General features: G+C 42.2%; 1 protein-coding gene across 1 annotated transcript in view; it reads right to left on the reverse strand.

Annotated features, from left to right (window-relative positions):
• ABCC1 (ATP binding cassette subfamily C member 1) overlaps positions 1 to 23,210 on the reverse strand; it is a 155,500-nt gene that overhangs the window by 34,744 nt on the left and 97,546 nt on the right. Inside the window, exons 13-19 of the mRNA XM_043979082.1 lie at positions 18,613 to 18,759; positions 17,050 to 17,137; positions 13,245 to 13,317; positions 11,891 to 12,017; positions 8,953 to 9,129; positions 6,856 to 7,023; positions 5,985 to 6,162 (exon numbers count right to left, since the gene is read on the reverse strand). Coding sequence (XP_043835017.1) covers positions 5,985 to 6,162; positions 6,856 to 7,023; positions 8,953 to 9,129; positions 11,891 to 12,017; positions 13,245 to 13,317; positions 17,050 to 17,137; positions 18,613 to 18,759 — 958 coding nt within the window. The remainder of the gene's footprint in view (positions 1 to 5,984; positions 6,163 to 6,855; positions 7,024 to 8,952; positions 9,130 to 11,890; positions 12,018 to 13,244; positions 13,318 to 17,049; positions 17,138 to 18,612; positions 18,760 to 23,210) is intronic.

Genomic DNA, 23,210 nt, shown 5'->3' on the forward strand with positions numbered 1-23,210 from the left:
AGAGACAGTGGTACAACCTCTCAGCCCAAGTGCTGGCAATCATGGAAGGGGAAATTATGTAATCTGAATGACGGAATATTCCCTGGGCATCACTGGACTTTTGGAGAGGGATGGGAATCACATGAAGGGCCCTAAGGCTGGAGAAGAAGCAGGGGAGGAAGGGGGTATGCACCCCCTTCACTCCCCCAGTGTCTAAGCCATAATACACAAAGAACAAAAGACTCAGACTTTGTCTAATCTGGCCAGTCCAAGGCTCATGAGAAAGAGGGCTGCTAACTAAGGGAAGTCTAATGTTAAGGGCTAAATTCTAGCTAGTCTGTCTAAAATATCTAATGAGTGGTCGCCAATAAATTATAAGCTTTAGCAAGAGTTAGACTTTTAAGCATTTATTAAGGAGAATAAGAATTTGGTAAAGAGAGAAAGAAAGGCCTACATTCATCTATCTATTAAAGGGAGAGCACATTTCTAGCTCCGCTTTCCACCAGAGTCCAAAGGAAAAGATAGCGAGTCAGAGCGCCCAGCTCTTCCTTCTTCCTCCCACTAGCCAACGTCACTTCCTGACCCCAAAGAAAAGACGCATGTTCTTGCCCTCAAAGACCTTCCTTTCATAGCGGAACTTTTCTACAGTAAGTCTCCAGCAGGTGGCGTCATTCCAATTGTTACACTAAATTCCTTGGAATATTGCTATGAATATAGAAGATACTTGGGGAAAGGTGGGGAAAGAACCATACCAATTGTTTAAGGCAACAATAAATCCCTATGTGCTTTCTGCATTTTCTGTGGGGCGGAATAAAGAATGTCTGTACCCTCTCTGCCCAAAACTAATAAGTTTAAAGGAAAAAAGTATCAAGAAATGCAGTTGGGGAAACCAAGAATGATTGAAAGAAGCAACCTAAGTTTCCCCTTCCCCATGCTATCCCATAAGAAGCGTTAGATAACACTCACATATAGGCCAGCTCTAAGAAAAGTACCATGTTTCTGAGAGATCAGTGACGGGAACTTGATGTGGAGGGAAAAACACTGGGTTTTGAGTTAGAGGAGCGGAGGTGGAGTCCTAGCTTTGCCACTTTTCATGAGAAAAGTCTCTTAACCTCAGTGTCTCCATCTGCAGAACAGGGATAACGATACCTATATATCCGTGTCACCAAGTTGGTAAGAGAAAAACAACCTGGAAAAATTCCATCTATGGGGGCCATTATTCCATGTGATTCAACCTGACCTCAATGACTATCTGTTAAGCGGCCCCTATTTAGAAAGCCCTGTGCTAGGTATGGGAGAAACAACCCTGAAGAAGCTTCCATTCTACTATAAGGAGTAATTTAATGAGAGGAGGGGAGGAGAGGTGGAGTGAAAGAGGAAGAGAGGGAGCAGTGAGAACAGAAGGATAAGGGCACATTTTGCAGGACGAGTTGGTACATGAGTGGAGCCCTGAAGAAAAAATATTCTAAGGCAAAGAGGGAAGAATGACTGCATTCTGTGGCCTGGAAGGGAACATGTGGAAGAGGAAATGGAATGTCAAGTTTAAGAAAAAAACAGTACTCCAGTCTGGTTGGAATACAGAGTTCATGTGGGAAATGAAATTTCTAGCTGTGAAACAAAGCTAGAAAATTAGGTTGGACCCACATTTGTTTTTGTTTTTTGGTTGTTTTTTTGGCGGGACTATGAGGATTAAGTGACTTGCCCAGGATCACACAGTAAGTGACAAGTGTCTAAGGTCACATTTGAACTCAGGTCTTCCTGAATCCAGGGCCGGTGCTCTATCCATGGAACCACATTTGTGAAGGAATTCTATGTTACAGGGTCTTCTTTCCATCTCAGACTCCATTTTCTGCATGCAGCCTTTTCTGATACTCTCAACTGTTAGTGCCTTCCCTTTCAAACCACCTTGCATATATTTGTATTTATTCACTTTATACAGGATGTCCCCAAAGTCTTAATACAGGTTTAAGCTATTAAAGCTTCAAACACCCTGCGTTTTTATATTGCGTACATTTGTGCGTGAGCTCATTGTTTCTCCCATTAAAAAGGGAGGCAATGATTGGGGATGATTCCATTCTTGGTACCTGTATCTCCAGCCATCTAGCTTAGTGCCCGGCACATGAGGCATTTTATAAGGACTTGATGATTGATGGATTAAATGAAAGGCTGCAAGGTTTATATATTACCCTAGAGGCAGGAAGGAGCCAATGTGTTTATGAGGAGGGGAGTGCCATGGAAACATCATTTGAGGAGGATGGTTTGGGGAGACAGGAGATGGAACCAATCAGATGCACCAAGTTAGGGCGCTGTTGCAAGTGTTCAAGTGAAAGAGAATTGGGGGGGAAGGGTGAAGAGGGAAGGGGCAGGCAGCTAGGTGGCGCAGTGGCCCTGGATTCAGGAGGACCTGAGTTCACATCTGACCTCAGACACTTGACACTTACTAGACCCTAGGCAAGGTCTTTGACCCCCCCCCCCCAAAGAAAAAAGGGGAATGAGGGTCACGGCTGTGTGAGGGGAGAGAACTGAGAAAAACACTGTGAAAGTAGAAATGATAAGACCTGGCAACTGAGTGTACAGGGGTGAGAAAGGGAGATGAAGAATCTGGGTTATTCACCTAAGTTACTGGCAAAAGGATTGTAAAATCCTCAACAGAAATGGGGATGCTTCTCAAACAGAGAAAAGCTTCCTTTTCTGGAATTAAAATTAAAATGTTAAAAAATTGTGTTTATATGTAATTGAGAAAAAATAAAATAAAAATTAAATGCAAAAAGGGGGGGGGGGAGAAGAGAGCTTCTCAGGTAGTCAGCAAAATATTATTGAGAATTCAGGTATACCAGTGCTAAAGATTGGCTGAATCTGAGTAAGAGCCTCAATCCTAGTTAGAAACACCTCTATATTGGGGCATCTAGGTGGCACAGTGCATAGAGCACTGGCCTTGGATTCAGGAGGGCCTGAGTTCAAATCCGGCCTTAGACACTTGACACTTACTAGCTGTGTGACCCTGGCCAAGTCACTTAACACCTATTGCCTCACCTAAAACAAAACAAAAACAAAAACAAAGAAAAGCCTCTATATTGCCTCAAGAAAAGAAGGAAGGTCTCACTGGTCTCTGAATTGGGGAGATGCATAGTTGGGTTCAAGGCAATTAGATGATACAGTGGCGAGTATGCTGGGCTTGGAATGAGGAGGCCCTTAGTTCAAATCTAGCCTCAGACACTTAGCTGGGTGACCCTGGACAAGTCACTTAATTCTATTTGCTTCAGTTTCTCATCTGTAAAATATGGCAAACCACTCCAGAACCTTTACCAAGAAAACCCCAAATGGGGTCATAAAGAGTTTAACACAACTGGAAAACAAACAAACAAACAATTGACTGAATAGTTGGGTGCTAAGGTGACCAATAGCATTTCAATTATTCAATTGACTTGAAGATTAAAAAAAAGAACTGACATTCTACATGAATGACTGCCAAAGCTCAGGTAGCTTTGAAGGGAATAAACCAAGGCATGTTTCTGGATTCCAAGAATCTTTTTATATACCATTGTACTTGGTCCAATCTATACAAATTATGTTAGCAGTGAGCAATACAAAAGGGATGGGGAAAACCACAGATGTAATCTGTACATATTGCAGAAAGGACAGTTGTATATGAATGTAATGGAATACTTTGGGACCATGCAAAATAATGGCTGGCATTTTCAGAGAAACCCGATACAGAAGGAAGTGAGCAGAACCAGGAGGCCACTTTAGACAATCATCACAACACTGAAAAGACAGGCAACTCAAAAAGACTTAAGAACGCTGATCAACGCAATGACCAGGCATGAGGCCAGAGGACCAATGAGGAAGCAAGCCACCCACCTCCTGACACAGAGGTGATGCATTCAAGATGTAGAATAAGGTCAGAGCTGTTTTGTTTGGCTATGCATATCTGTGGTGAGGGCTTGGTTTTACTTTTTCATGAGGGAGGGATAGGTGGGAGGGAAAGAAATGCTCCTTGATGGAAAAAAGTTGTTTGTTGTTTTTTTTTAACTGGAACTTTTGAAAAGTCTTTCCTTGCTTCTGGAGGTTAGGAGACAGTCTCGACTAGTTTCAATAGTTGAGGACAGTTTTCAGGAGGCCTCCCAAAGGGATAGGCGTTTATAAAATCACTTGCTGAGAGAGCTAAGGTGTCAGTGGCTGGTTGCTAACAAAGGAAGAATGTGGTTCTATGTATTATTTTAACAAAAGCCTACTTATGGAGGAGCAGCTAGATCAAATAACCTTTGCTACTATCCTCTGGGGGGTAGCTAAGTGGTGCAGTGGATAGAGCACCAGGCCTGGAATCAGGAAGACCTGAGTTCAAATCCAGCCTCAGACACAAAGTAGCTGTGTGGCACTGGGCAAGTAATTTAACCCTGTTTACCTCAGTTTCCTCTTCCGTGAAATAAGCTGGAGAAGAGGGTAGCAGTGGATAAAGTGCCAGCCCTGAATTCAAGAGGACATAAGTTCAAATCTGGCCTCAGACACTTGAAACATACTAGCTGTGTGACCCTGGGCAAGTCACTTAACCCCCAACTGCCTCACAAAAACAAAGAAAGAAAGAAGAAATAAGCTGGAGAAGGAAATGGCAAACCACTCCCATATCTTTGCCAAGAAAATCCCAAATAGGGGCAGCCAGGTGGCGCAGTAGATAAAGCACTGACCCTGGATTCAGGAGAACTTGAGTTCAAATCCAGCCTCAGACACTTGACACTTACTAGCTGTGTGACCCTGGCCAGATCACTTAACCCCCAATTGCCTCACAAAAACAAAGAAAACACCAAATAGGGTCACAAGGAGTCAAACACAACTGAAACAACTGAACAGCAACAACCATCCTCTGAGACTAGGGAGACAGAAACCAACATGAGCCCTAGAAAAATCTAAGGTGCAAAGACAAAATAACTCAGCTACTCAATGTCTCAGAATGAATACAGGGCATGAGAGTAACTGGAGGATATAATTTAAAAGATCCAATGTCAGTTTTGCTATTAAAATTTTCAGTAAGTTACAATGTCAGCACAGAACAAAACAAAAAGGGATGGAAAATACACTCCCACAAATTTTTTATCTTGCCCGACAGGGAGAAAAAAGGAAGTAGGGGCTGAGTCTCTTGGAAGTAACAAATGAGGCATCAACAATGAAAGAGTGAATAATAATTCTCCCTGGAAGTCTCTCTAAATTGTCCTCCCCCTAAGATCAGACACAAAAAGACCACAGGAAACATGTCCAGGCCAGCCCAGAGCTGCCTCCTCTGCCTTGTACTCCTCAAGAACACAAACAGCTTCCCCATTTCTGTCTTTTACCTCTGCTGACTTTCGCGAGCTTTAGATTCTGGACTGGTGCAACTGGGAAAAAAAGAAGAGACTGATTCTCAATTGTTAGCTACCAGGACACATCTACTAAGAGAAGGTCATCTAGTCCTTTGTCTGTACTAATATGGAAGGAAGGAAAGGCCAAGAGCACAGTGAGGACATTTCTGTATTCCGCATGAAAAGGTTATGCCACACTTGTAAATAAAAGGCAGAACCTGGAACCTGGACCAGCATCTGACATCTCTCACACTAAGGAGGCCAAACAGGCAAACAGGGTAGTTTTGAGCTTTTTGTATGTGTGTGTGAGGCAACTGGGGTTAAGTGACTTGCCTAGGGTCACACAGCTAGTAAGTGTTAAATGTCTGAGTCCAGATTTGAACTCAGCTCCTCCTGACTCCAGGGTTGGTGCTCTATCCACTGCGACACCTAGCTGCCCTTATTTATTTATTTTATTTAATTTGTTTGTTTGTTTGCTTATTCATTCATTCATTTATTTATTTATTTATTTATTTATTCATTCATTCATTCATTCATTTATTTATTTATCTATTTATCTATCTATCTATCTATTTATTTATTTATTAAACAGGGTAGTTTTAAAGATGCACTCTTCAGACTGGAAGAGAGTGGGATTCCTCAAGGTAGTATCTCTCTTTACCCTGCTCTTACCTCCACTTTCCATGTTCTGATCAGTGTTTGCATAAGTCCGGAGGAATTCTGCAAAGGCTCCATCTCGGTCCAGCAGCTCCTGGTACGAGCCCATCTCAGAGATCTTACCGTCGCTCATCACGATGATCACATCCACCTGGGACAGGTAGCTGATGCTGTGAGTTACTAATATGCGAGTCTAAAAACACAAACACAAAACCCAACTAGACTCCATCAGATGCAGACAACCATCCCATGCAGATCGTCCATCATAAACTCCCTATGACATGAGACCAAACAGGGCCATCAGGGTCAGTGTCTGGCAGGAGGTACTTTGCTGTGTAATGCTAAGAAGGAAGAAAACCATTTCCCACTCTCCTAGAAAGCCATTCTTGAATCCTCCCCTTCACCCTCAAATTGCATGGCCCACAGCTCTCCATGTAGAACATGTCAATCTATACAACTCATTGAGGTCTTGGCATGGAAATTTGTCTCTGAGGACTCATCACCACCTTTGCCTAAATTAGAAGGGAAAGGTTCCTTCTGGACAGCCAGAATGAATGAATTCAGCATTACAGTGATAAGGGATGGGAGGATTTTTGTTAAACAGGCTAGAGTTTGTCAAAACAATCTCAGGAAGACTTTTAAAGGAAGCATTCAAACTAAAATGATTAAAATCACACCCAAAAAGAAATGGAAAGCTAAGAAGTCACAAAGGGAACATACTGCCCCCCAAAAAGAAAAATGATAGGGATTCCCCTCTCTCTCCAACTCTTATCACCTCCTACCTCCTTGTACCATGATGCATAATGGGCTCTATAGTCTATCTAAAGCAAGTAGTCACTCTGTCTACACTTCTCTCCTTTATTGGAAAACCCCAGCTCTTTAATACCTTGTTTTTCAGCATGCCCTGAGGGCCAATCACTTTTTCAAATATGTGTTTTCCCACATGGGCATCCACTGCAGAGAGGGGATCATCAAAGAGATACACATCTGAATCACAGTAAACGGCCCGTGCCAGGCTCACTCGCTGCTTCTGACCTCCAGACAGATTTACACCCTAGGAAAATCAGTAAGAAAAAAACAATTTTTTTTTAAATTAAAAAAAGCCCAAATCTATATGAGCTCCTCAGAAAAAACAGTGAGCTTGAAGAGAAGAGAAAGAGAGACAGAAGGAACCACAACTAAGCAGGACAGCTTCAAAAATTACATGTTGTTGGGGGGCAGCTAGATGGCGCAGTGGTTAAAGAGCTGGCCCTGGATTCAGGAGTACCTGAGTTCAAATCCGGCCTGAGACACTTGAAACTTACTGTGTGACCCTGGGCAAGTCACTTAACCCCCACAGCCCCGCCAAAAAAAAAACAACAAAAATTACATGTTGAATTTGTCATTTATTCTAAAAGAAAAGCAAGCCACTCATAATGGAGAGTCAGTTCCATGTATATTCCTCTTCTGTTCTACTGTGTATATGGAAATATTCATTTTATTTGGTTTGTTAAGTTCAGGATTAAAAAAAAATCACCCCTAACCACCCCCAAGAAAAAAGAAACATGGTGAACCACAAGAAATTCAGTTGTGCCTTGTCTGTCTCTAAATGGAAGGGAGGGTCTCAATGTCTATTCATTCGATGGGATGGAGGATAAGAGTAGCATGAATGACCCCAAACTACAGATAATAGAAAAATCATTATTTGGCTTTAGAATAGTAATAAAATAATAATAATAATAATGGCATTTCTATAGTGCCTTGAAGTTTACAAAGAGCTTAACAAAATAGTATTAAATTTTATCCTCTCAACAACCCTGGGAGCTAGGTGTTATTCTTAGTTCTATTTCACAGATGAGGAAACCAAGGCAGACAGAGGTTAAATGACTCAACTAGGATCACACAGTTAACAATTCTCTGAGGCCATATTTGAATTCAGTTCTCCCTTACTTCAGGTCCAGCTCACCTAGCTACTTTATGACCTTGGTTTTGGTTTGGGGCTTTTTTTGTTTTGTTTTGCTTGGGGGGTGGGGGGGGGGAGGAGAGCAGGAGAAGAAAGAGAGAAAAGGCAAGCAGATTTACTTTAAAAACTAAGTTTCACTTTATTTCATATTAAAGTAACTTTGCAATCCCTGAGCACGAGGGCCGGTCTGGAATTTTAAACTGCCTGTGAAAAGTTGCGAGTCAGCTGTGCTGTGATTCATTGGTCCTGAGCTCCATTTCAGTAACTAAGGGTTTCAGGCACGAGTCATCCAGAGGGCCCCTGACTTCATATAAGGAATCTGACTAGTTTTCAAACCCATTAAACAAGCTGTTCACATGGCTCAAATGCCACTGTGTTCCCAGACTGTGGCAGGTGCAGGCTAGCCCAAGGCATGGCTCAAAAAAGGCTACTGTCATCCCCTCCAAGAAAAATTCCTCACATCTCTATAGCACTTGACAAAGGTGCTTTGCAAAGCATCTTTATATGGGTTATTTCATTGAATCCATATAACAACTAGGTGGCAAAATGGATAAAACAGTCAAATTTGAATAAGGAAGATATGATTTCAAATCATGCCCCAGACAATTACCAGCTAACAACCCCTCTTAATTATTTCCCGTACCTTGTTTTGTACAAGTTTGTCTGTGTATTGTCTCCCCCATTAAACTGTGAGCTCCTTGAGGGCAGGGACTTTTGCCTCTTTCCATATCCCCAGCAGGCACTTAGTAAATGCTTACTGACCAAAAGTCACTTAACCTACCTCAGCCTCAGTTTTCTCATCTGTAAATGGGGAAAATAAAAGCACCTACCTCACAGGGTTGCTGTGAGGATCAAAGGAGTTAATATAGATAAAAGGTCAGAGCATTTGTTAAATGGCTTGCCCAAGGCTACTTGGCCAGTAAACAGCAGAGGTGAGACTCAGACCCAGCTTGCTGCTTTGTTGTTTCTCACAGCAGTTAGACCTGGATGCCCAAGGAAGAATTTCTCCCTCGAAAGGGCTAAAGCCAATAGCCTACCCACCTTCTCTCCAATCTCAGTCCGGTCGCCACTGGGCAAAATCTCCAAGTCTGGGAGTAACGCACAGGCCTCAATCACATCCCTGTAGAACCGCTCTTGGGGCTGTCGTCCAAAGAGAACATTCTCCCTAAGAGAAGCATTCTGGATCCAGGCCTGCTGGGGGACATAAGCCACAGAACCCTATAAAAGGCAAAAGGGAATAATGAGAAAGGGAATAGACAGGAGACAAAACACACACCGTCCCTATGAAGCATCTGTACAGTGTTTTATATTCTACTCAACCCCTTTACACATTTATTATCTTAATGAATACTCTAAGGCAGAGGTGTGGAATATGGGCCAGCAGGTCCAATACTCCCAGTGTTGCCTAAACCAGATAAAGTATTTAACAAAATAAATTTTAAAAAACAATAGAGGGGCAGCTGGGTGGTGCAGTGGATAGAGCACTGGCCCTGGATTGAGGAGGACCTGTGTTCAAATCCAGCCTCAGACACTTAACACTTACTAGCTGTGTGACCCTGGGCAAGTCACTTAACCCCAACTGCCTCACTAAAAAACAAACAAAAAAAAACCCCAATAGAACACAGACAGTGTTAACAAGTAGTTTTCTAAGTTAACATACAGCCTGCAGGGATATGTATCTACTGAGCTGGATACCACTGCTCTAGGCATTCCCTAGAAGGTAAGTGGCATAGTTAGGTGGATTTTACAGATTAGGAAACAGACACAGAGAGATAAATCATAGATTTTTTTAATGGTGGAGGGGCCATTAGCACCCATCTACATCTACATCTACATCTAGTTCAAGCCACCTACCAAAAAGAATCCTCATTATAATAGACCCAATAAGTAGCCAGTCTCTACTTGAAGATGACAATCAAGGGAAGTCCCCTATCATCTGGGTGCCTAGGGCCTCCTCACACTGGGACATTCCTCTACTGTACCTGCCACACACACCCCCGCCCCCACACTGATGAGTTACTCTTGAGGCTTCCATTTGGGGGGAAGGGCCAAAGTCAACTCCTTCCTTTTCTGATCTGCTTCTGACTTTGAGACTTTTACCCTCTCCCAAAGGGACCTTCCAGGGACCCTGGACCACTCCAACCACCCCAATTTAAGCTCCTTTTTGTGTTTTGTCTTCCCCCAAGCTCCTTGAAGGCAAAACTAGTATTTCTTTTTGCATATTATATCTGTAAGCACTTAGCAAGGTGCATGATAAGCACTTAATATTTACTTGCTACCATGCCTGGCCTGGCCTCTAATTATCAAAAAAAAAAAAAAAAAAAAGTTCTGACATCAACCTTACATTTGCCACTTTGCAACTTCTTTTTCCACTCTTATTTAATATATTTTATTTTTCCCCCAATTACATGTTAAAACAATTTTTTTTAACATTTAAAAAAAACGTTTTGGGTTCCAGGGGCAGCTAGGTGGCACAGTGGATAAAGCACCAGCCCTGGATTCAGGAGAACCTGAGTTCAAAGCCAGCCTCGGACACTTACTAGCTGTATGACCCTGGGGGAAAGTCACTTAACCCCAAATGTCTCACTTAAAAAAAAAAAAGTTTTGAGTTCCAAATTTTATCCTTCCCTCTCACACTTTGCAACTTGTACCCATCGTTTCTACTCGTATCCTTTGGAGCCAGAGAATAAGACAAATCCTTTTTCCACAAGTAAGTTCTTCAGATACTTGAACACAATAATCATGTTCCCTCTGAGTCCTTCTTTTTTCCATCCTTCTAGGACACGGACTCTTAGAAGGCCATTCACCATATTAGCTGCCAGCCTGAGGATGCTTTCTAGCTGATCAATCATTCATCTTAAGCAGACCTGAACACAATGCTCCATTCAAAGTCAGGCCAGCACTGGGCTTATAACTGTGCTTCTCCTGATGTAATCCAAGATCACACTGGCTTTTTTTTGGCTGCCACTGCTCACTGCTAATTCATGATGAGTTTGCAGGCCATCCAAACCCCAAGAATTTTTCAGACAAAACTGTTGTCTAGCCATTGCTCCCCCATGAAGTGATATATCCACAGCTACTTTCGGGGATGGGATTTGACTTTTGCTGACTCTGGGCCCACTAGAGTATATGGCACTGCCTTCCACATATCTAATATGACCACTTTGGTGGTGAAATCTCCATTAAGGCTTTAACAGAGTTAAAGACTCATTAATGCAGCCTTTGTTCATTCAGAATTTAGGATAATTTGGGGGTAATAAACATAAGTCTTGCCAAATAAAACATCAGAAATAATGTCTTCTTTCACAAATTGCTCAGGGCTTATGTCAAAGGAAAAAAAAATCTAGTCAAATATTAGCAATTTTTTTGAATTAAAGGTAGGCTGTGTCTGAGGCAGATAGAAGTGAAGTGACTTGCCCTGGGTCACACAACTAGTAACTGTCTGAGGCCGTATTTGAATTCATATCTCTGAGTTCAGGTGGGTGCTCTATCCACTGTGCCACCTCACTGTCTTTTAGCATTGGTGCAAGACTCCCAGTAAGGAAGACCTGAGTTCAAATTCAATCTCAAACACTTATTAGTTGTGTGACCCTGGGCAAATTATTTCTCTGTCTCAGTTTCCTCATCTGTAAAAGGGGGATAATAATAGCACCTACCTGCAAGGTTTGTTGTGAGGATCGAATGAGAAAACAATTGTAAAACACAGCACTATATAAATGTTAGCTTTTTATTTACTTAGTTGTGAAAAGGCTAAATAATGGAATATTTGTAAAGTGCTTTGCAAACATCAAAGCAATATACGAATGCTAGCTATTATTATTACTTTAGCATTATCATTACCACCACCACCATCATCATCATCATCTCCATTTGTATGCCCTTCATATTCCTGATAAAGAGAAGCCATCTTTCCCGTTTCCTTCTGTGGAGTTATCCCCCCTTCTCATCTATTCTAGCTCCTAAGAATACTGAAACATACCTTGATAGACACATGACCCTCCATTTTATCCATCTCAGCCAAGAGTGCCGACAGTAGGGATGACTTCCCACAGCCCACTTGGCCCAACACAGCAACCAAGGCACCTTCTGGCACACTGAAAGTGATGCTAAAAGGAAACAAGGAGAAAAACCAGCATCTTTAGCCAACAAGGAAGGCAAGGGAGGGGCTGGTTTAATTATCCCTGACCAGAATGAACCAGGGAACTCAAGAAGAGGAAGGTAGAGAAACAGGATGGAATGACTAGGAGAGGAGTCCTTCCATCTTAAAAGAGAGTTTTCTAGGGGGCAGCTAGGTGGCACAGTGATAAAGCACCGGCCCTGGATTCAGGAGGACCTGAGTTCAAATCCAACCTCAGACACTTGACACTTACTAGCTGTGTGACCCTGGGCAAAGTCACTTAACCCTCATTGCCCCGCAAAAAGCAGGGGGGAGGGGGAGGAAGAGAGATTTCTTTCCCTTCTCTCCAATAAAGACAAAAGGGAAAGGAATAATGTTTTAGCAGGAAGGATAAGGGTTAGACAGAGGGGAGGCCTTCCTGAGAGTGAGATGTCAAATGATAACAGAATGTGTGAACGAAAAAGGTCTACTCCTCTGAGAATGTTTCAGAAATATCTAAGCAGCTATTTGTCAAATCTAAATGTATGTTTAATATTTCCCCCAATTACATATTAAAACAATTTAAAAACATTTTTGTAAAAGTTTTGAGTTCCAAATACTCTCTCTCCCTCCCCTCATCCCCTCCCCAAGATGGGAAGCAATCTGATATTAGTCTATACATGTGCAATACTATAAAACAATGTGGTTTTTTTAGGAGATAAGATGAATAACATCTTATAGACTTTTCATTTTTAGAACCTGCTCGTCAAGCTATAAAGCTGAATGTCAGGTCTGCAGTAGACACACAAGTTAAGAAAATGCACTGACTTTGAAAAAAATAGGCTGCACTTGACAAGCCACCCTCAGACTGGCTGCCAAGGAAACAGAGGTCACTTCCCTTAACATTGTGCTGCCTCGTAAAGATAAGCAACTGAAAGGGAGGAGAACAGGAGGGCAGAGGGATGGCTGCACAGAGAAAGGAGTGCTTGGCAGGGCAGTGTGGCATTCCTCAAAGGGCCCATTCTACTTTGCAGGCACTCAAAAGAGCCTATGTATGTTCTTCAACAGCAAGCACATAGATGCCTTCCAATGTACATATTTCAGTCTTGCTAGCTAGAGAGAGGGAGGCAAGGGGAGAGGCAGGAGACCATCTCCCTGCTTCCATCCACCCACCCAGTAGCAGCTGAGGTCAGCAGTTAAGTCTGCGGGTCAGTTTGGAATGCCTACCAAGACTCACCCATTCAGAGTCGGAGGATCATTTCTTGACCAGGTGAATGTGGCATTTTTCACGGTGACGCTGGCACCACCACCTGAAAGGCAACAGTAACAAATCAGCAGAGACCAGATGTGGTTGCAGGGCCCAGGAGAAGCAAATGACTTATCGCGGTTGGATCAAGTAATGTGGTTCTCGGCTTCCTGTCTTCTCCAGCAAGCTGGAACCCAGAGAGGAACTGAAATCAATATGGATGAAGACAGCTTAGCAGAGCAAACCACAGCACGACTGAGTGATGGAAAGGAACCAGTAAAACACAGTTCTGGGGTACTCGGGAGACATAAAGCTACACAGGGAGAATGATTCAATAATGAAGGAAGTCACCCGCCACAGGACAGCCTTGATGAGAGATATCTGCTAGATGTGCAGAGATCCCTACCCTAATAAAATGATAATAAGATTATCATCAGCTCACATATATAAAATATAGCACTTAGGCACAGTAAGACTATAGATTCAAAGGGGAAAGGGGCTACAAAAGTCATCTAGTCCATTCAGTTGTCACTTTAGTTGTTGTTCTTGTTCAGTCATTTTCAGTCATGTCTGACTCCTTGTGACCCCAGTTGGAGTTTTCTTGGCAGAGATACTGGAGTGGTTTGTCATTTTCTTCTCTAGCTCATTTTACAGATGAGGAAACTGAGGCAAACAGGATTAAGTGGCTTGCCCAGGGTCACACAGCTAGTAAATGTCAGATTTGAACTCCAGGACCAGCACTCTATCCACTATGCCACCTTGATCTATTTCTCATAGCCACTTATTTATTTCCATTCCCAACTTAAAGCCTTTATATAGTATTATCTGACAGCACTAACCTCCAATCTAGCCTATCCTATACCCTACTGCCAAATCAATCTTCATGAAGTGCTTTTCCTACTCAAAAACTATCAATGGTTTACTCCTTAACCTATATCATAAAATGTGGGGTCCTCAAGCAAGGCCTTCCATCATCTGGTCCCAGTCTACATTTCTAAACTTATTTCCCACTATAACCCCATATGAATTCTCTAATCTACAAAATCAATCTTCCACTACTCCCCACCACCACACATGCCCTATCAAATATTCCTACCCCCTTGCTTCAGTCCCATACTATGTTTCTCCCTATTCCAGTCCCAGTTCTGAGGTCCAAAATCATCACACCTTTCCCTAATTAACAAAGCTCACACTCATCTGTCCTTCATCTAAACTCCCATGGCCATGACTGCTTTTTACACTAATTTCAGAACTTAACCACATTCTGTAATATTCACATTTCTATATGTTCTGAAGTAAATCTTGTTTCAATAACCCCAGAGTGAACAGTGATGAACCTGGAATCAAAGTACCAGGGTTCCAATCCTGACATTACCAATCACTAACCTCCTTAGGCCTCGGTTCCTCAACTGTGAAATAAGAAGGTTGGACTGGATGGCTTCTGAGGTCCCTCAAAGATCTAAATCTATGATGCTGTGAACTAGAAGAGGAAGCCTGAGGTCAGGAACTATGCTTTATACTCATTATTTCCTAGAGATGCAGTGAAGGGATAAGCACATCCTGGGCACTCAGAGATCTTGTTAAATGAAGGAAGGAATCTTCTAAGCAAGATATATATCTCATTTGATAAATGAAAACTACCTGAAGAGCTTATAATTTAACCTAAACTTTTGCTACCAAAAATTAAGAAAAATCGCAAAACATTTAAGAAAGTTAAGAAAGGCTGCATCTCCTGTAAAACAGGTTGGGGTGCAAGGTCTGGCTGAAACCTGCTATCGTAGTGGTAGATGATAGGGCACCGATGATGACAGCTAGCACTTTTATAACAGTAGTTTAAGGCTTACAAAGCAATTTACAAAGATTATTCCTTTTAATTCTCACAATAACGCTTTAAGTACTATTATTACCTCCATTTTGCAGATGAGGAAACTGAGGGGGACTGTATGACTTGCCCAAGGTCACTGGACCTAGATACTAAGAGTCTATGGCGGGATTTGAACTGAGACCCTCCTAACTCTGGATCCAGCACTCTCAATCTCAGTCCTGTCACCTAGCTGTCTCATCAGATTCACATTTTAAAAGGGGTTGAATAAGTTGTGCTATGTGCTTGTCATGGAATACTATTGTGCTCTAAGAAATGATGAGAACAAAGGTTTCAGGAAAAACCTGGGATGACTTATATGAACTGATGCAAAGTGAAGTGAGCAAAACCAGGAGAATATTGTACACAGTAACAGCAACATTGTACAATGATCAACGGTGAATTACTTTCTCAGAAATACAATGATACAAAACAATTCTAAGGATCTATAATAAAAAATGCTATCCACCTCCAGAAAAAGAACTGATGAAGTCTGAATACAGATCAAAATACACCATTATTTTGCTTTCTTTATTTTTCTTGGGGTTTTTTGGTCTATGTTTTCTTTTACAACATAACTAATATGGAAATGTCTTGCATCACGGCAAATGTATAACTTTTATCAAATTACTCACCTTCTCAATGATAAGGGAGGGGAGGGAGAGTGGAAGAGAATTTGAAACTCAAAATTATAAAAAGCAAAGGTTAATAGGGGCAGCTAGGTGGTACAGTGGATAGAGCACTGGCCCTGGAGTCAGGAGGACCTGAGTTCAAATCCGGCCTCAGACGCTTGACACTTACTAGCTGTGTGACTCTGGGCAAGTCACTTAACCCCAATTGCCTCACCAAAAAAATTTTTTAAAACAAAACAAAGGTTTAAGAATTGGTTTTACATGTAATTGGGGAAAAGATGCCAAGAAAAAAAGATGGGGCGGGGGAGGAGGGGAGAATTCATTTCAAAAAGTCAAAATAATGGTGCACTTAGGTACCTAAAATGGACATTTTTTTTTTTGCGGGGCAATGGGGGTTAAGTGACTTGCCCAGGGTCACACAGCTAGTAAGTAAGTGTCAAGTGTCTGAGGCCGAATTTGAACTCAGGTACTCCTGAATCCAGGGCCGGTGCTTTATCCACTGCACCACCTAGCCACCTCCATAAAATGGACATTTTTAAAGCAAGGGTTCTTACCCTAGGGACACAGAATGCTACTCGGTGGGGGGCTGAGCAGGTAATGGATAGGGATTAAGATAGGTTTTAAGGATTCTGTGAATTCAGATGGGAAAACAATTACATCTTTATTTCCATTAACAACTTGGCATCTTATATATTTTATTTTAAGCATTTAAAAACATTATTCTGAGAAGGAGTCTACAGGCTTCACCAGACTAGACAAAAAAATTAAGGATGCCTATAAATTACTCAAGAGACACTCTGTGCTACCTGAAGGTAGTAAGCTTCAGTAGCAATGAAGAACCTGCCCCCATCCTCCTCAAGTTTCAACCCACACAGTTTCACAGACAAATCTGACTTGAGGGAAGACAGCATGCTTCCCATGCTGGGTAGGATTTGACTCCAGGCCAACAGAAAATAACTAGAGCCACAGGGGTTAAAGAAGACTGAAACCAGAGGATATTTGCCCTGAGCTGCCTCCCCAACAGGAAGAAAAAATGGGCAGACCTATCCCTGCTCAAATAACCACACTGCAGGCATCTCTGTGGGACCAGGGAGAGGACAGAAATTCAACAAGGTACTAGGAGCAACACCCTCCATATCCCATTCTGCCCTTCTCCCTCCCCTTGGCATTCTCCTCTGTACTAAGCCAATTCAGGGTAGAGCTAAATTACAAAGAAAGCCAAGAAAAAGAAGGGGTGTGGAGGGGATTAAAAAGGAGTGAAATACAGGGCATCCTGACACAGCAAGAGAAAACAAATACTCACCATCCTTGACAGGCTTTCTCACTATGCTGTCTGGCTCCAGTTCTTCATGGGAAAGGAATATCCTGAGGCGTTTCAGGGAAACACTTGCCTAAACAGACAGCAATTATAGGAGGTGGTGGTGGTTGTTCTTTTTAAAAATAGCATCAGATTTATAGGCTACTTTGGAAAAAAAAAAACACCCTTCCTAACATAATCTTTTCCTCATCTTTCAGCCATCTCCCCTACCAAAAAGTAAGAAGGGCCCCAAACTTCAGTCTGATGGGCATAAGCTTCCTTGATGACCTAACAGAGTTAAGTCCTCCCATGAAACGGTCAAATGTTTCATTTTGGGAGCTCTCTCTCTATCCCCCCAAGTGCTTAGCCTTTCAAAAGCCAGTCTGCCAGGGGCAGCTAGGTGGCACAGTGGATAAAGCACCGGCTCTGGATTCTGGAGGACCTGAGTTCAAATCCAGCCTCAGACACTTGACACTTACTAGCTGTGTGACCCTGGGCAAGTCACTTAACCCTCACTGCCCCACAAAACAAAAAAACAACACACACACAAAGCCACAACCCTGTGTCACATTCACCAAGTTTTTCTGAAACTACAGTTTGCAGGCAACAGACTCAGAAGAGAGGGTGAAGCCTTGATTAAAAGTGAGGAGAGGGGCGGCTAGGTGGCATAGTGGATAGAGCACCAGCCCTGGATTCAAGATCACCTGAGTTCAAATCCGGCCTCAGACATTTAACACTTACTAGCTGTGTGACCCTGGGCAAGTCACTTGACCCCAATTGCCTCACCCCCCCCCAAAAAAAATAGTGAGGAGAGGGTGCAGCTAGGTGGCACAGTGGATAAAGCACCGGCCCTGGAGTCAGGAGGACCTGAGTTCAAATCTGGCCTCAGACACTTGACACTTACTAGCTGTGTGACCCTGGGCAAGTCACTTAACCCTCATTGCCCTGCAGAAAAAAAAGTGGGGAGATGCTTCTGAAACTCTGCTTAAAGGATCTGGGACTTCATCTATGTAGGCCACCCCTTCTAAAGATATAGAGGCCCTCCTTGGTAGATGGTTCCACAAGTTACTTATATGGGTGAGAAAATTCATGACCTTGTGGTCAACCATCCGGTGAAGATATTCTCTGAATTCAGCTAGACTGGGCCATGGATGATATGGATGATAGGCATATAAGCATGCATGGTCCATCACCAGGCTTATTATAGTTAAGGCCCTTCCCTCCTGCCTCATCTTGTACTTTGCTGGCACAGTCTTTGAGAACCCAGACTCAGTTCTATGCCCTGTGTGATGGACAAAATCCATAAAGCTCAAGTCCCAGGGCTTCATTCCTAGAGTCACTTCCAAAATCCCCACATGCCAACCTCCACCTACCGCTAACTCTTAACATGTAGATATGAATCACGGACACTTTGAGAGGGACTCAAGACTCTGTATAACCCTGTTCAAGGATGTTGTAACATAGAAGAAAAAGAAGTGAATTGGAGCTGTAGGGAAGACTTTTTTTTTAAACAGTGTTTTTCTAAGAATTCCCTATCTTTGAAATGATATATCCAGTCTAGGCCTGTACCTGTACAATGCTGCTAATGACCATTGGAAGAATATTCAGGGGAAACCGGAGGATGTTGAATAAGGCCAGGGAAACAAAAGCTTTCTGGGCATCCAGGATGTTGTTCTTATCTATGGTCACGTAGACTGCAAAAGTAGACAGTGCCACCTGAAAAGAAAAGAGAAAATCTCAGTTTTCTTTCTTAAAACTCACAATCTTCTTTACAATCCCCTATCACATTTGATGCCTCCAGATTCTACCAACAGGCATGTGGGGAAAACAATAGCAGCTCCCTTTTATTATCATCTCATTCAATCTTTAAACTTAGTGAACTAAGGCACAGGTAGCCGCAGTAAACTTTTTACAAATAAGTAAACTAAGGTTTAGAGACACTGAATGGTTAAGGTGGGTAGCTATTAAGTGATGGAGCTGGGATTTGAACACAGGTCTTTTGATTATTAAGTTTACTCTACCATAACAAGGTTCAACAGTTTTCAAGCAAAGGCCCTTCAAAAAATAAAAAAGTCAGGGGCAGCTAGGTGGCGCAGTGGATAGAGCACCAGCCCTGGATTCAGGAGGACCTGAGTTCAAATTCAGCCTCAGACACTTAACACTTACTACCTGTGTGGCCCTGGGCAAGTCACTTAACCCCAAATGCCTCACCCCCCCCCCCAAAAAAAGAAAAAAGTCAAACAAACAGAAGAGCTCAAAGATAGGAAATTATAAAGACGTAATGTTTCCTTCCTGATCTCTTTGTAGCCTTTGACAGAATCATCCTCTCCTTCTGGATTGTCTTTCTTCTCTGGGTTTTTATGACACTGCTCTCTCCCGGTTCTCCTCCTCCCTATCTGTTTGCCTCTCTGTGGTCTCCTTTGCTGGATCTTAATACATGACATAAGCCCACCAACAGTGAGTATCCCCCAAGGTTCTGTCTTTGGCCTCCTCCTTCACTTTCTCCCATTTATCTTTATTAGTGATCTCAATAGCTCCAAGGGGTTGAGTGATTACCTCTATGCATATCATTCACAGAGTTAAATACCTAATCCTTATCTCTCTTCTGAACTACAATCCTGCATCACCAACAGCCTTTTGGGCAGGTCAATCTGTAAGTCCTAGAGTTATCTCAAACTCAACATGTCATACTATTTCTACTTTTTTTGTTTTTCTTTTTTGAGGTTTTTCTCTTTTGCTCTGATTCTTCTTTAACAGCATGACTAATGCAGAAATACGTTTAATGTGATTGTACATATATAACCTCTATCAGATTGCTTGCTGTCTTGGTGAGGAGGGAGGGAGAAAAATTTGGAACTAGAAATCTTATAAAAATAAATGTTGAAAACTATCTCTACATGAAACTAAAAAATAATAAAATACTTTTATGATTAAAAAAAATATGTCAAAGCAGAACTCATTATCTTCTTCTCTTCCTAACTCTCCTATCAATCTCAAGAGTACCACCAGCCTCTCCAATTCATGACTCAGGCTCAAAACCCTGGTGTTTTTGATCAACTAACTCCTCATTCAGTCAGCCCAGATAACCAGTCTACTGCTAATTCTTGTTACTTCTGCCTTCATCTCTCCTTTCTTTCTCAAACTCATAGAAAAAACTCACTACATGCATTGTCTCCTGTCTCTGCTTCCTCTCCTTACTCCACAACCCTCTGCCATCCAGCTGCAGACCTCATCACAAACTACTTTCTTCAAAGTTACCAATGACCTCTTATTAGCCAAATCCAATGGCTCTTTCTCAGTCCTCAACTTTCCTAACATCTCTGCTTCATTTGATGTTATTGATCATTTACTCCAACAGGCTCTTCTCTCTTCAAAGGGTTTTGGCCTCTCTGTCTAACCACTCCCCAGTTTTCTTTACTGACTCATTATCCACATCACATCCCCTAACTTTAGACTGTGATGTTTAAAATCTAAACGTGTGGTCGCCTTAAATTAGAAGCTTTAGCACCAGTCTTTGGGCATTAAGCATTTATTAAAGCATACTAGGTATTAGTAAAAAGGAGTTCAGAAAGTTAAGAAAAGGCCTATCTAGCCTAGAGTTCCAGCCTGGTCTGGTTCTTCCTCAAGTCCTCCAAGATGAGCCTGCTTCAACCACGAACTGCCCCTCAAACTGAGTATGAAAGGTTTTTATAGGTCCAGAGCAGAGGTGGTCCTTACACACTGCTTCAAGCTGATTGGTTCACGTCATCCAAATCCATTGGTTCACTGGACTTGAAGGTGATCTCATGTTGAGTTCAAAGTCCTTAGCTTCTGAGAACAATACCTCCTTCTTCTTTTTTTTTTGGTGAGGCAATTAGGGTTAAGTGACTTGCCCAAGGTCACACAGCTATTAAGTGTCAAGTGTCTGAGGCTGGATTTGAACTCAGATCCTCTTGACTCCAGGACTGGTGCTCTATCCACTGCATCACTTAGCTGCCCCAGAACAATACCTTCTTAAGGGCTAGCCAGGTGTGGTTACAATCTAATTAACTTGAAGTAGAATAATCAGCAAAGTCAATCACTCTCACTTAATTCAATCAGTTTAGATTAATCTCCAGGTGGGCCTTTTGAGTATCTGACAAATCCCATTATTTTCTCACAAGACATTCTCCAAGGCTCTACCCTGGGCCTTTCTCTTCTCTTTCTACCCACTCTCAATGACATCATCAGCTCTAGGTCAGTGAGTCACTATGTATGTAGATATTTCCCCTTCAGTCTCAAATCATCAACTAGACAGTTGGACATCTCAAATTCACAATGTCTAAAACAAGCCACTCCTTTACTGAACTTCCACATTTCTCTCAAAATCACCATGAATCTTCCAAGTCCCGAAGGTTTTTAACCTCAGTATGTAATCCTTGAATCCTTACCTCATTCTCCCTCACTCCATATCCCTTTCATCTACTCACAGGGCCACCAGCTTAGCTCAGGGCCTTATGACTTCTTCCAGAACCAACTGCAATGGGTTCACACTGGCCATCCCTTCCCTCATTTCCACTTCACAGAATCTCTATTTTCCCCCAAGACACATCTTCAGCACTACCTCCTAGAGGAAGCCTTTTCTGATTCCCCTAACTGCCAAATCTCCTTCCTCTTACATTACCTTCTTTTTGTATTTATTCCATATAGGCTCATCCCTTCAACATTCTTCTGGTGCTGACTTTTTGGACTTCAAAACCAGGCTTTCTCTATGGCTAGCTCATCCTGGAACTTTCCTTACCAAATGAGGCCTCCCTGCTGTAGAATAACCTACCACCCGTGCGCTCTGCTCTCCCTGGAATATTTCTCAACAAGGGCCGCCTCCTTTCTCCCACTAGCTCCTTCTAGAGCCTCAATTTTGTGGTATTCCAGGTCACCCTGTCTTCATTCCCCTTGTAACTGTCTTTCTGCACTTCAAAACTGGGCCCCTCTGTCAGATACCTTGCCTCTTCCCCCTTTCATGGATAGATTTCCTCCATTAGAATGTAACATTGAGAGCAGGAAATATCTTTCATACTGCTTGTAATTGTACTCCTAGTATTTAGTACAGTGCCTGGCACACAGTAAGTGCCTAATAATTGCTTGTTTTCCTCCTTCCTTATACAGGGTGTTCCAAAAGTCTTGGTTCTAAGTTTAAAACTTTACTAAAACTTCTAGAATACCTTGTAACTATGTGTATTTGCTGTCCCCATTATCTCAGAGAGTGGGAGTTGTTTCATGTTTTTTATTTCTATCCCCAGGTCCTTGTACAGTGAATGGAATGTCACAGGTGCTTAATAAATGCTTTCTGATGAAAGAATGGACTGATTCTCCACTGAGCCCTATGAAACTTTTTCCATGCAAATAAATCTGGGGAGAATGGAATACACGTTTTTGTATGTGGGAATCTATTTTGCTTGATTAAATATTTGTTACCTAGGGTTTTGTTTTTCTCCTTTTCAACTAGGGGGAAAGGGTGAGAGAATGAGAAAATAAATGCTTTTTAATTGGAAAGATTTTAAAAACAAAACAAACAAATTTAACATATATTGGCATAAAGAAAGCACTGGCCCAAGAAAATAAGAGATTCAAGTTTGAATCTCCACTCCACCACTAAATGGACAGCCTTTTTCAATTGATCAATCCACTCCAGGCTGGTCAATTTTCTCACCTTCCCATAAATATTTCATTTTTATTCACATCTTTTTTGGTTCAGATTCTAATCTCTTCCAACAGACCAGAAGACCCCATTTTCATCTCTCTCTCTCTCTCTCTTTTTTTTGGTTGGGCAATGAGGGTTAAGTGACTTGTCCAAGGTCACACAGCTAGTAAGTGTTAAGTGTCTGAGGCCAGATTTGAACTCAGGTCCTCCTGACTCCAGGGCCAGTGCTCTATCCACTGTGCCACCTAGCTGCCCCATTTTCATCTGTTAATGAAATTTTCCAGAGTCCAGCTTTAAGTCCCACACATGCCATGTACCCTTCTGAGAAGACTCAGGCCTCCTATCTCTCCCCACCCTGACTCCCTACAACACTTTGTCTGCACCATACATTTTGCTACTTCGACACAAACTGTCTTATTCTCGTCTTCATTTCATACATGTATGCTTTGCCTTCCCTCTCCACTCAGTTGGTAAACTCTTTAAGGGAATGACTATGTGCTATGTACTT

This window comes from Dromiciops gliroides, chromosome 1 (genome assembly GCF_019393635.1).
Source record: "Dromiciops gliroides isolate mDroGli1 chromosome 1, mDroGli1.pri, whole genome shotgun sequence".
In the NCBI taxonomy this organism is placed as follows: domain Eukaryota; kingdom Metazoa; phylum Chordata; class Mammalia; order Microbiotheria; family Microbiotheriidae; genus Dromiciops; species Dromiciops gliroides.